We start from the raw sequence: 14,699 nt of genomic DNA, 5'->3' as shown, positions 1-14,699 counted from the left end.
TAAAACACACTAGCTACAGAAAAAAAAGATCACATCCCCAGAAATACTATAGCTTTCACTGTGAAGATTGATGAAGAGCTGAAAGGAAGCAAACAGCCTCAATTCTCCGGAAGTCTCAAAACATATAAATACATTTAGTGCTCCAAATGAACTGTAAGAACTTTGCTTTGCATACATCCCAAAGGGGAATGGATGGGAACACAGGAGAATGACCCAGGATTGGATTCATGTGCACTTAATTATAATCGCATGAAAAAACAATCCAAAAGGATTTTTATCACAAGTTCAAAGCATTAAGATGTTAAGATACCACAATCATATCTACAGTATAACATTGTGATTGGTAGACAGGTAAATGGAATAAAGAGAGTGCCTAGGACTGCTTTGGTGATTTAGTCTGATGCATTACTTATGCAATTACCAAAACAGCAGGAGATCATTAAATTTTCTGGTAACCAGACACAGCATTCTTAGTATCATACTACTACAAAGGCTCTTTATAGGTATTTTATCATTACATTTTCTTCCTACAAGGGTCAAAAAAAGTCCACAAAATAGACATTAAGCATGAATTCTGGGGAAAAAGTACAAAATATCTTAGGCCCAGTTGATGCTGCATAATGTCAAATGCAAGAGCAAAGCTCTGCAGCTTAACTAAGGCATCTTCCTGTGAACAATAACGCGCCTCCCCCGAAATAAATGTTTTGTAAAATGGGGCAGTGCTGAATAAAAGAACACTTTGGGTGTGAGGGATGTGCACGGAGGGGATATTGGGTGGAATATATTAATCACATGGTTGGCATTAGTCACCGGGTAACTAATGAGGAGGATTCAACGGAGAGTTCGTGGGCTGTATTCAGTGCTGTGGTGAATGCCTGCTTACTCCAGTGAGCCTCCAGTAAAACAGCTCCTCTGAAATGCACACCTATTTCCTGGAATTGGTTAAACATTCCCTGTATTCAAATAGAGCTGCTGTAAGAGAACTGAAACTATACTGATCTACAGAATGCAATTCTATTTCTTTTTTTAGAATAAACTTACATCTATGAGATGAGATGAGATTCCTTTCAGTGACTTGATACGTGAAGGGCTTTAATCTTTCTGGATATCACAGTTACTTAGGTAAAGACAGTGGGTCTGAAAAGACACATCAAGTCTGTCTTTCGTGGAAGAAAACATTGTGAAAAATCTTTCTGTAATACTTACAGAATTTCTGACTACCTATATGGAAATTATATTTCCAAAAAAGTAAACATGGCATTTCAAGAAGCAAAATATGCTCAGTATTCCCTGAAGTGCTGCCACTGACTTCAATAGGGCAAGAATATCACAACTCCGTTTTTGTAGGTGCTGAAAAAAGACTGTGATACTATTCTTTGTGAGCAATAAACTTGTTAAAAGCAGGAAAACCTGGGATTTACAAATGCTTCAGCATTCTGGCTGCAATGATATGTCAATCCATTCCTCTTGCACTCAAGGTTAATCAGTCCAATCGTTTTAGTGTTACAAGTCATCAGGAAGAACAGTCAGAAATCATGCTTCAAAAAGAGGCATGGGAATATGCCAGTCTGGTATGGCCAATTTGCTTAGGCAACTTCTCAGTGTCTTAACTAAACTAAACTTCAATGCTTGAATAAATAAAATAACAACATATCTTGAAAAGAGAGGAAAGACAAGGGCAGGTAGTATTGACTTAAGGACAGTTGTGAATGATGAGGAGGGACATCTACCTTTGTAGGTGGCTGTGGCCTTGTGTAAACTAGATCAGAGTAAACACATGACACCATCAGATCTATACTGACCTGAAAAATTTTAATTATGCGAATTAAAAGAGATCTCTACTACTTTATGTAGTAGGAAAGATAAATATCAGTAATTTAAATGGCTGGAAAAACTGCATGAATCACATGTAACTCTCAAAATGCTTTGAACATATCAGAAAAATATTTCATTCATCTGAAATCCTCCTCGCACATAAGACAGATATTCAAGCTACTTCCTTGATTTACATGAAATTACTAAAAGTGCTATTTGGTATAACCATGACATTACATGAATCCTTCCTCACAATAACATCTTTCTTCCATTTTTCTATCAAGATGATGATTAGGGGGAAGAATGTTAAGAGTCAAAGATGGTCCTGGACATATAACTCTTTCATGAACTATTTAGAGACTTTAAACATGACTTAATGACTTTAAAAGAAGGAAGTAGTTTGGACTGGGTGAAATGCAGAATAATCCTTACAAAGAACAGCTGCCAGAACTGATACACAAAATTATCAAAGTACCTTGCATAGCAATATAGGGATCATCCTCTAACATTACCTTACACAACTACCTACCTCTGAGAACATCAGAGGACAATTCCCTGCTCAGAGGGCTGTGTGTGCCAAGTGCTGACAAACTTCTATCCTGTGACATGATTTTCACCACTGTGAGCATCAAAGAGAAATTTCTCCTGCCAAAGCACAGGAACAAATGATCCCATTTGAGTTTGGAGGAATACCTTACTGTATACTCCCATATAATATTAAGAATTTTCTGGCCCTAAATTTACTGAAATCCTGATCATACCAAATTTAAATTGATGTGCAATTTGAGTCAAATTTATTTCCTGCCCTTTCAAGGGAGACAGATTTATTGTTTCTGTTTATTTAAACTGCTGTTGAAATTGGTTAATTAAAAGGATTTAAAAAATCTTAATACTCTAAACAGAGCAAACTGGTTCTGAATTATTAAGCAACATTTTAGATGCATTTAAATAACCTTAAGTGACTTAACTGCCACCTGATCCTAAGCTGTGGCTCAGAAAAATAAAATGTGAAATACTGTAGAAGTCTTGGCTTACCCAGGCTTCCAGATACAGTAAATAAAGAGCTTAAGTCTCTAATACCATGTCTGCAGAAGGCATACTTTCAAATACATAACTAATGCTCCACTTTAAGGAGAAATGAGCAGAAGAAATTATAATTCATAAGAAATTAATAAATTCAGATATTCAAAAATAGCTTTTAAAAGGAGAAAGCACTCCAGGACCTTCCTTTCTGAGTGTTACCATAAAATATTCAATATTAATCCTAGTAGGGTAGCTGAAGCCGGTTTGGGTAAATTTCTGCACTTTCCTCTTACAGTTTCAGCTAGACCTGGTACACTTCAGTTTCCTGTCTAAGTGAAATGCCCACTCCATAAGTTTTTAAGGGTTTTAGGAAGACTTCTGCAGATCACCACTGCAGTAAGTGAGAACTGATCATTTGGAAGTCTCCAGGGCACTGGGAGAAGGTGGATCTTGCAGCTGGCAGATCAAGAGGACTACCAAAAATAGGTTGGGAGGCCTTTTAAGAGAAAGGGACTTAGAAGAAATACTGAACTAGAAGGCTGACTGAGCACACTAATATGCTTGGGGTAAGCTCTTTTTGTTATAGTTAAATGGATTTCTGGAAGAAAGGGAACTATAATTCTGGAATCAGTGCACACATTTAACAGTGCACACATCTGCTTCCATAAAGCATTTGCAGGTGTATTTAAGAATAATGCAGAGAACATACAATACAGCTCTTCACTCTGAAAGATGTTCTTGTCAAATGTTTTTTGAGTTAGAGATACAAGTTACCTGCTGACCCAGGTTCTCTCATGGCACACTCTGTTGGTAAGACATGTAGTGCTGCCATGGTTGAGGTACTGACAGAGAAGGTGGTTAATAACTAACTTCAGTGCCAGTGGAAAGAACAATGCAATCAAAGACCCAATAACAAGTCACTGCATGTGCTTAACTGCTTTGGAATGTCACTGCTGCTTTAAAATCTACAAGTAGTGTCTGGAAAAGGTTAATCTGTGTATTTACTCATGTGTAGAAGTTTGTATTTACAGTAGGGTTATGATACCAACTTTAAGTTAGCTAAGGATATCTGTGTAAGCAACTGGAACACAGGACTAAGAACTAATGAATTTTTATTTACCAAAGAAGTAAAAATACCTCAACAAGACTGTATCAGGACTGATGGCTTTGAAAAGCAGGTAAAAATGCCCTAACAAGTTTATTACAAGAAAATGCTGATTTGGTTGAAGATAATACCCTTGTTTTGATAAGACAGAAACACTTTTGGGGGTGTGTATGTTATTGTAAAACAGATTAGGAGAGGAAAAAAAAAACAAATCCTAACTTTAGAAGACATGTTTTCATCTTATGGCAGCAAAACTCCAGTAAAGTAATTCTGATACTTGCAAACGTATTTTTAAAAAAATGTTATGTATAGTTTAAATACAAACAGACATTTTAAATGCTATTGTTTTCTGGAGCACAGGTATCCCAAGTACTCTGTTCTTGTCGCACAGATTCCAACTGATGGTTTTGCTACATATCATATACTAGAAGGGTCTTGACAACTTACAGTGTATTTTTAAAAAAATATATACCATGAAGCCTAAGGCAATGAATATACACTTTTACTATACTTCCAAGGCATTTAACAATTACTTATTTTTATTATTCTGTCCATGGAGTTGTACACTTCCAACTTTCCAGACCTGGGGAATATGACAGATGTCATTTATAGTTCTCAGTGGTTAGCAAACCCCTGGGGAATATTTTTTGTCTGTTGTAGCTCCAGTGGTCACAACGGCAACCGGATTCATACATGGCTGCCGAGTCAATCGGCATGAATCATTTATGTGACTCTTCATACAAGGCATTATTAGGTTGGAATCATAGAAAAATGATGGAAGGGTCTTTGCTTCCCATGCAACAGACCAACAGCTCTCTATCCTGCCATTAAATTCTCCTTTCTTTGCCTCAGCATTTTCTCCCTGCCAGTTCCACAAAGCTACTGATAATAGCAGCCTGTTCTAATTTAGTGGTAATTTTTTCTTTTCTACTCCTTTTTCAATTGGTTCTTATGTGATTCATCTGATTTTTGAGTTTGTTACACAGCACTAGAATGAATAATGATAATGACCTGACTAAGTACAGAAACAGTCAGTGTAAGGAGAAAAACAAATGTAAAAAGTTAGAGTAATATGCCTGTAGGGTTTTTATATTAGATATGTACTACAATAGAAATAAGTCACAGGTGGGGAGAAATGACTTGGAGAATATTTAAACCCATTGTTTAGATTGTAAAACAGTGTTTTTCTTCTGTCAAATAAACTGAATGAACAGTAATCCTGAAAACATAGATGACTTCTAGTCTTTGGTTCCACTGGAAATGATACTACATGCTTAAGGAGTAAAGTTAATTAGCGATTAATGAGATTCCTTAAATGCTACTTTTCAGTCTAACTGATTAGGATTCTCAATATAGGACAAGGTGGAAGAAGAGCTGCAAGCACTGCAGTTCTGTTCAGAGTTATGCCCAAAACTGGTCAGAAATCACATCCACTCTCAAGGCTGTATGCTTGCTAAGGACGTTGGTTTCTTCCTCTTTGGAGTACTTAGAAACAAGATGATAAAGCAAGAGGTATCTTTTACAAACTGCTGCAAACACGTTAATCAGTGCCTTATTCCTACTGAACTTCCTCCAGGTGATGGGAAACAAAATGGAAAAGCAACCCAAGTTACTGAACTCCTTTGGTGAAAAGTGGCTTAACCAGTCACCTGGAGATGCCTCCAGCAAATAAAACCCCAGCTGGTCCAGAGCTGCCTCCACTCATTTGCAGTGCTGAGGCATTGTGGTCAAAAAGCTGCTGAACTGCAACCATCTCTTTTGCAGTACCTGTTCCCTTCAGCTTTTATGCAGGGCCCCAGGTAATTGCTGCACAGTTGGAACTACTGATTTTTTATCTTTGCTGTAACAATGGCTAAAAAAGACATGAAAGCTGATTTGTAATAGAGCAGAAAACAGAGGTATATTTTCAAAGAAACCTGGTTGCCAGAACAAAAATATCTGTTGATTTATCAACAGAATTTAACTGGCTTTTGTAAGCAGTGAGCAGTGTTGATTCTGAAAATCAGGCACAGCAGGTACATCATTAGAATTGCAAGTTAGGAGATATAAATGATTATCTATTGGCATTATGTAGCAGGTGGATGAAAAATTTATTAGAATGTACTGATTAGTTCATAACTGGACACTATCTGACTCTGAGTTTTGTTCATAACATTAAGTTGCACCAAAATGGCAAAACCAGAAAGATCAGAAGTACCAGCCACAGACCTAAACAGTATGCTACTATTCATGGAGCTTCCTTCAACCAGGATGTGAGTGATGCTGCCTCAGCATATTCAAGGAGTTTTCATTGAATATGGTCCCCAACTTGTTTCAGCAATGGAGGACTGTTTACCATGTCACTGGAGGCAGGTTTTGCAACACAACTGTGTATGTAACCTCTGACAGCACTGGTCGGTCAGCACCTGGACTGCTCACAGCTTGGCAGCCCTCTCACAGACTCAGGCCCGTCTTTTACCTTCTGTGCTATAACACACTGGTCATCTAACATACCGGACTAAGAAGCAGTGGTATTTATTCCTGAAAGGTATATTTACTCACATCTCTCCTCGGAAAGGTGCCCAGCAGCTTGTACTCCTCCCAAGGATATCCCTTGGAAGCTACGAAATCAAAGACAACCTGCAGCTTGCTGCTGGCCAGGAAACGTCGCTCAAAGAATTCTCCGCTGGGCGTCCGAATACGCAGTTTGCTGACAGACTCTGTGCTCTCCTCCTTTGGTTCAGGAGGCAAAGACTGCTCAAGAGACAGCCTGATAGCCTGAGGAAGGAAAAATAACCATTTAGGTTGCAATGCCAGCAACGGAAGAAAAGGACAGGAGGCTTTTCCTTTTATTTCTTCTGGAACTTCAAGACATTGTCACTGTGCTCCAGAGCCATAGCTGTGCTTTGTATCTCAATGACAAAATAATTTTTATTCATTCCTTAATAACAGCCCACCAGACAACTAATTAAAATAAATCCTTCTTTATAACACATATTATTAGGTCTACAGTTAATGCACGATGGGATACGTAATTTAATCATTCGGCAGAAAGTCCTGGGAAAAAATTGAATGAGAAAATAATTGTCAAGTGGCCAATTGCTTCCTTAAAGGGTATAAATTAAAAGGCAGTATTTCTTTAAATGCACTTGTCAAATTGCCTTCCTTTTGCAGAGAGTAATTGACCATTTGCAGTAGACCGGACCCTTAATGGTAGTTCAGAGTGAAAAGAAATATATGCAAGAAATTTAGTATAAATAAACTAAAACAGTGTTAAAAGACACAATTTAAAATACCATGAAGGTACATCAGATACACAGAGTACATATAAAAATAGGAATGGTCAAAGAAGAAAACTGGGAGAAGAGAAATGGGAGCTTAAAGATTTAAAGTAAGTTATTGTTATTATGATGGTTCCAAGCACAGGCATGCACATTTTATGCAGCAATTTGCATGAAATCAGCCTCAAAATTGCAGTAACTTTACATGTCTGAAAACGTGTATGATACTGCACGTACTGCTGATGTCAAGATTTTAAGGGCAGGACCAAAGTCTGTGTTCTCTGTCCTCTGCCTCTGGGAGCTGCTACAGCACTAATACTTCGATCAGATTTCCTTTTTTTGAAAAAGAAATGCCTAATATTAGACTGTTGAACACGGTAGGCTTGATTTTCAAAGGTACTGAGTGTTGTCAGTACTCATGGGCAGGCATTGACATCTGTTAAAAATCTGATCCTACTTAGAAGCAGCTGTTACAGTATCACCTCTCTTAAGGCAGCACTTAATGAGAAGGCAAAGGAATGCAAAAAGCAGCACAATCACACTGCCTCCCCCAAAATGGCCCTAAAAGACAATTTTTCAAACTAAAAAGGCAGTCAGGCAGGGATTTCCCCAGATTTTCAAGAAACTTTCAAGATACACAGTTGCTATTAGTGCCTTTGAAAACCTCCCCAAGGTCATTTAGTAACAGACACTGATGGAGGGTGATTATGTTGCAGAGAAAGGACTGGGCAAAAGCAAGATTACAATGGCTTTTAAATAGTCTATTTCTTACACACGCACCTCTGAGCAAATTATATCTCAGTATAAATATTTATACATAGAACTTGAGTTCATTTTTGCTCATCTACTATGAGATTATATTTTAAATAGATTCTATTTTAATTTTCTCTCTCACCATTCTCAACCACCTGCTTACTATCTTGCTGTTTTGACATTTCCCCACACAGTATAACAACAGATGCTACATTATTTACTGAACCCAATCAATTATATTATAGAAAAATAAACAACAGTAGCTCATTAGAGCTCTTTTCTTTGTGCAAAGAGTGCGTCGCTCCCCAAAGTAACCAGTCTCCAAGGCTTCAACATAAAATGGCAATTTACAATGGATATTCTGTACCAGCAAACCAAGTCTGAAAACAATGATGTGATGGATCACATTAAAAACTCTTGGACCTGAACAAGCAATTTCAGTTTGTTGATAAAAAGATGTTCAGTATGTGAAGAGCTCAACAGGCAGATTTTAAAATACGAACTGAACATAAAGCCACTTCTGTAAGCAAACACTGTTGCAGAACAATTCAGTACAAGTAATCTGTATACTTGAAAATGGGGAGTGTTAGTAAACATTATTGTTAAAATCCCTTTTGTTCTACTAAGCAAACAGATCCTATTATTTTCATTACTGCACTCTGCATTAAAACAGGGAAGCCCAGCTATATTTTGATAACATGGACCAGTCTTGCTGCCTTTGCATAAGAAAACCATTTCCAAAAGGCCAAGGTATCAGAAAAGGTTCAGGAGCAGATATAATAAAGCAGAAGTAATTATTGTTTCTATGCATGCAAAATTACTTAGAAAAGAAAAACAAACTTTTTACTTGAGCCTGAGTGTGAGCTGATTGCTCAACAGCCTGTTATGCTACAGTACTGATTTCTGTTCAATTGCTATTAACCTAACAGAATTGCTGTCTTAAAATTATTCTTGACACAATTCTCACAGTCCAGCTTTGTACACTGCTCCTTCAGTTGTGCCTTAGCTTCCACCTTGGCTTGTGCTAAAAACAGGAGCTAAATAAGTCACCAGGTACTGCAGGATAAGAAAGAAGTGGACTGCATCTTTCCTAACCATTGAATACTGTTTGGACTGAATTTGGTATTTACACCACAGTACTGCTTGAAAGGCCCTTGAATGCTTAAATGGTTCAGGGTTTTTAATGCAATTATCTTGGTCAAAAATATATATGGAAATGCATTGATCACACAGTTTGTTCACTGGGTTTATGTCAGGGAATAATAAATGTGTTCATAGCCAACTTTTTTGCAGTTGTATAATTCAATTCTTTCATACATCAGCAAAGTACACAAGACTGAAATGTCAAGTATACATTTAAGTCACATTTAGGGAGGGATAAGCAAGGCTGTGATTTATCACGATTCTATGAGGTCCATGAACTTTAACTAAGTGGAGAATTAAATGAGAATATAATTCCGAATTTCAAATGTCCATAATCTATAAGAGTCAAAGACGTTATATTAAACCCACCAAAACGACTGGAACTCTGATATTTTATATAAATGAATAAATATTAAAAGAATATTTATAGTTTATTTATATTTGATGTAATACTGTAAACATACTCAGGAAATACATATTCGATAGGGATGCTGATGTAGCTTTGTATTCATTAGCAACTTTCTCAGAGAATCTTCTATGCCAAGAATTCAAAGGACAACCCCCAATCAACTGTGACTTCAGTCAAGTCATTTATATATTAATATCACTTCTGTTTTGAAAAATTTATTTCAGGGTTTCAAAGTCATTTTCAAGTATCAGGTGTATTTCACAGCAGTTCTGTAAGGACTTGTAAGTCAGGAACTTCACAGAATAGCTGAAAATATTTTAAAGACTAGTCCATTTTACGTGGTGGGACTTCAGAGGAAGAAACATGGCTGTACTCCAACCTTTTCAGCGCATTTTGTAGTTGCCAGGATGTGAAAAAGGGGAAATCACTAATGTAAGTAAATTTGTGTACATGATGCTTTATGTAAACACCTACATAGACACACAGGAGCTAGGACAGGAGCTAACCTAGATCCTGAAAGAGGTTGCAGGAGCTATCTCTGACAGGCACTGGGACCCTCAGAACCCAAAAACCTAAGAGAATCTACAAAATAACAGTTTGAGGAACAGTAGTCTGCACAGCACAGAGTTTCTATTTTCTTACAGAGGCCAGGAGACATAAAGTCTTTGTTTAAACACAATTTTCATTCTAAGGAAGATTTCGTAGAAGACAGTTTAGAAACTTTTAGAAGTACTGTAAATTAAACTTTCTAGATTTTGGATTTTATTTTCTTTTTAAGTGTTTTGTCTCCCAAATTAAATTTGGCAACTTGTTTGATCAATATTGCAGGTAGACTTTGTGCTACTTCCTGGAAGAAATGAAAGGGCTCCACGGTATTATGTTTTTAAAAGGAGTGTCTGTAGAAAAAGGTTAGAGGTTCCCAAAGATTCCACCATTTATGGAGCTCATTTCATGGATCTCTTGTGAGCAGGTCTATCATATCTGGCTGAAACTGAGATCCAGATGACAGAACAGAAAAGCTATTAAGCAGTGGATATGATTTAGCTCACTATGTTTCACATATATAAGGTAAGAAATCAATAAGAAAAAAAAATCACACAAAAAGTACACTTTGAATTAAAGTTGCAATGTGTGTTGAATGATATTTGCAATGTTCATAAGCTTCATGAATTCAAGTTTGTGAGAAAAGGTAAAACATCCCACCTCACGTTCTTCTTCCTGTTCTTTTCGGATTTGTTCCAAGCGAAACTGCTCTGCCATTTCTCTCTCTTGTGCTTCCCTCTAACAAACACAAATGGCAATCACACATAAATACGTGATAAATATAAATGCAAAGACATTTCTCAATGTTTCTGTAGAAATTAGGTATTTATTACACGATCTTCTCCTACCATTTCTTTCCCAACTTCTACTATTAAGAGGGCAAGGACTGCTTTAGCTAAAAGATGCAGTCAAGTTTAGTCCCAGTCACCTTATCTGGTGCCTTTGCACCAGAGAGGATTCCCAAACTGGGGAGGGGTTCCCATCCCCATCCCATCACTCCTGTGGTCACTTCCACTCACACACACCTTGGCTCTGTCAGCCTCCAGCGAGATGCGGTACGCTTCATCCTGCTCTCTTTTCACATTTTCTCTGGCTTCACGTTCATCCTAAACAGAAAAGGGAAACAAAAAAAAGTCAGCAAACAGTGGAGCAGTATGATATATAACTTTATGTTCACAAGCACCCTTTAACCTCAGTGACTTCGAAATCACCCATCTAACTACTGCTAGGAGAAGTAAGTTCAGAGACGCCTCAAGGGAGACCTTGGCTTTAAAAATTACACCTTACCTGAAGCTAAGATTCAACTGATGTGTCCAAGCCCTGGCCTGAGGGCTGGATCTGGCACCCAGGCTCTCCACCCTGCTGTCCTTACAAGGGCTGTGGTAAGTGCAGAGCCCAGGAGTGGAGCAGCCTCCTCGGGAGGGGGTCACTGGAGGAGCGTATATGGGCTGATGCCAGGAGGATTTCACTCCTGCAGCCAACAGTTTGGATGGTCTTGTAACAGGGTAGGACAGACCATGGTTTAGAGGCTGAGGCTGGATTTTGATTTGCTCTCCACTCAGACTGACAGTGGGTAATGGCTTCTCCTGCCAGAGAAAGCCCTGCTCCCAGGTCCTTCCTTGGTCAAAAAGCCCTCAGCAGGATCCATCTAGGGTCACGACTATTAAACATCACCCAGAGGAGTCAATTCAGAGTGCTGAATATTTTACAGAGATGGGAAAGTAGCAAATCCTGCTCTAAAGTGTCTCAAATGGACATACGCAGGCAAGCAAGGAACAGGAGGTTGGTGTGTCAGTAAATCTAGCAAAGTATCTTATCAACGATCACAGCACAAAGGAATAATGGTTTACTAAAAACACAGGAATGACAAAAAGAGGCACCATCCACACAATGGAGGATCAAGAAGCGGTTATGCCCAAAAGCTGGAATAACTGCACTGGGGTGATGTCAAATAAAGCAAAGTGTACAATCAATTGCTTCATACTCTGCCTTTGGAGCAGAGACAGCGGCTGCTCCCCCGAGCATCCCTTACATGCTCCTATCAGGCTCCTCTTACATCTCATAATCCTCCCAGAGCCCTGCAGAGGCTGTACTGGTCCCTACAAAAATCAATAGGATTTAGCTGTGATACTGCTGGTGGGCTCAGCATGCTCCCCAGTAACACAGCAGTTGCACTGGGACAATTTGTCCCCTGTGTTCCACGGAAATGGAAGTCTACTACCCACTGCTTCTTGAAGAATTATTTTAATTTTCCCATTCAGCTGCAACATTTATTCCACATAAAAGAATAATTTTTGCGAAGTGATCGATTTTTTCCCCCAAAATGTCACTATTGGGCAAAAAATCAGTTCTAAACAGGAGGAGCTCAGGTTAACTGTAATTATCATGACATACGAACATGCCAAAGATGCTCCTCAAACAAAACTTGAGCATATTAGTGGTTAAATCACTAAAAGTAGCATGCAACCACAAGAGGAAAGGAAAAGTTGAAGGGAAAGCCATACAACCCCCAGCTGGAAAGTAGCAAAATCTTTTCAGAGGAAATGCTTCTTCCTTACAGAAACAGGACCAAAAATTTTTCTACAATTACTGCGTCCTGAATTTCATTCACAGAAGATGCAGAAACCATCACTTTGTTCAGCAGAGCTAAAACATGAGTAGAAGTATTTCTTGCACACAAGTCCAGTAATGCCCAAAAGAACACTGAAAGATCAGATACAACTATTGCAACTACAGGCTCTTTTCTTCATCAAAGACTGCTAGCAATTAAGAGAGAGTTACTGTAGTTTACCAAAAAAGCCCCAATCACAAACTAAAAAACCCACACAACCACCCTGACCCAACCCAAAATGAACCTTCAAAAAGTAAAATTTATATTTTATAAAAACTACTACAACTCACTCAAAATATATATACTAATCAGAGTTACAAGAAATTGGCTACTGGCTTTTACTTTATGTTCTACAAACTGCCTAGAAAACTCCAGGAAGTTATTAGAAGTCACTTGTGATGAGCACAGGATTCATCTAACCTACAGAAAGCTTCAGTGAAGATTTTTTGAAATAGGTTTAAATTATATAATCTGGATGATACCTGTAAAAAATACGGATGCTATAGGGTCTACAACTAGAATTGAAACATGAATTCCAGGCATTAAAAAAAAAAAAATTCTTTTCTCCCTATTCATTGCAGTTATCATCATCCTAGAAGTGGATTATGAAAAAGATGTCAGGAATGTGAAGAATTACCATGCATGACTGCCTGGTCCTCGTAGAAATATGTGAGTCACATCTAAAGGTAAATGACCATGCCACCAAGTTTTACACCGCATTGAAACAATACTGTTCTTACTGAAACAGACCTTAAAAACAAACCTGGAAACCAGATTTCTTCAGGGAAGCAGCAGACATAATCCCATGAAATGCCTCTTTGCCTGCTTCTGTGTTTTGTTAATATGCTCACACTCAACAAGAATCATCTCCTCCACAGAGTTTAAGACAAAATTGTAGCATTCTTTGGTTCAATTACACCTTGGGCAAATTCTAAACATTAGCTAAAGCAGTTCTCCTTTTTGTAATGCAGTTCTCCCTTTTGTAAGCAGCTTCTTAATTTAGTCACCTCTTCCTCTAGAGAAAAACCACATGAAGTGTGAGGATGACTCAAGTTCATCAGAAAGCAACAAAAGAAAATTCGTAATAGTGAAAAATAGGAAAAGCAGAAAAAATACTTTGCAGAGAATCCTTCATAGCTCTAACAACATGTGAAGAAGAATAGACACGTCCCTAATAATTAATATAAAAAATGTCCTAAGTGTTATCCATCAATAAAAATTGAGGTAGCTGACAACTTTCCTGTTAGACCCTACATAAACTGCAGTATTGACATCTCCACAATGGTACTGCAATGAAGGCAAAATTGTCACCTTGGTTTCTCAAGAATTTCAAGTGTGAACAGACACAGCTTATCCCAGGTTACTTCAAAAGCCTTCATCAGAAATGGGGGTTACCCAGCATTTGTGAATTCCACAGCAGTGACTGAAGGCCTGTGTGAACATAAACCATCCAGATCCCAGGGGTTTTGGGCATGAGATGAGGAGACAACTCTCCTTTGCCCCTTGAAAGGGAAAAAGTCATAGATCACTGCTTTCCCATTTTGACACTGAGACAACAGGGGGACATTCATTCAATGGCAGGTTGATACTTTAACAAAATTGCTTTTATTCACAGAATATATGCTTCAGACATGAATCTTCTTTGCTGTTCTGCATATTACAGATGCAAGTCATAACAAAAAGAGCAAACACTTATGAGATAGTTACAATGGAGCTGAGAAAACCTTCTCCTGAGTAATACGAAGTGCATCAAGACTAAGAAAAATCTACAGATAAGGTTAAGAAGAAATTTAGGATAACCCTCTTCAGTAGTTATTCCCTAAACCATTAGTTGAAGTTACTCCTGAAGCACCTAATAACAGGCATTTTCAGATACAGGATGAAGGAAAGAGAGGGATTTCTGATTGAATTTAGGACAGCAATGCTCTTTTTTCCTGCAGATTCTACAAGGAAAAAATATACAGTACGTTTGGTTTTTCGGATGGGATGTTTGCTGGAAAAGTCAGCATTGGCCCTTCTAGGCTTTTTCCCCCCCTA

The 14,699-nt window shown here is 38.1% G+C and overlaps 1 protein-coding gene across 2 annotated transcripts in view; it reads right to left on the bottom strand.

The window, feature by feature from the left end:
* Positions 1–14,699, bottom strand: part of FAF1 (Fas associated factor 1) — a 158,911-nt gene that overhangs the window by 9,430 nt on the left and 134,782 nt on the right. For both annotated transcript variants that reach the window (XM_064665251.1, XM_064665252.1), the window contains 3 exons: positions 11,077–11,157; positions 10,712–10,789; positions 6,485–6,700 (listed from right to left, as the gene is read on the bottom strand). In XM_064665251.1, coding sequence (XP_064521321.1) covers positions 6,485–6,700; positions 10,712–10,789; positions 11,077–11,157 — 375 coding nt within the window. The remainder of the gene's footprint in view (positions 1–6,484; positions 6,701–10,711; positions 10,790–11,076; positions 11,158–14,699) is intronic.

The sequence above is a fragment of the Pseudopipra pipra genome, chromosome 9 (genome assembly GCF_036250125.1).
Source record: "Pseudopipra pipra isolate bDixPip1 chromosome 9, bDixPip1.hap1, whole genome shotgun sequence".
Classification (NCBI taxonomy): Eukaryota; Metazoa; Chordata; class Aves; order Passeriformes; family Pipridae; genus Pseudopipra; species Pseudopipra pipra.
The sequence above is the reverse complement of the archived record's forward strand: the minus strand, read 5'-3'. Positions and strand labels throughout refer to the sequence as shown.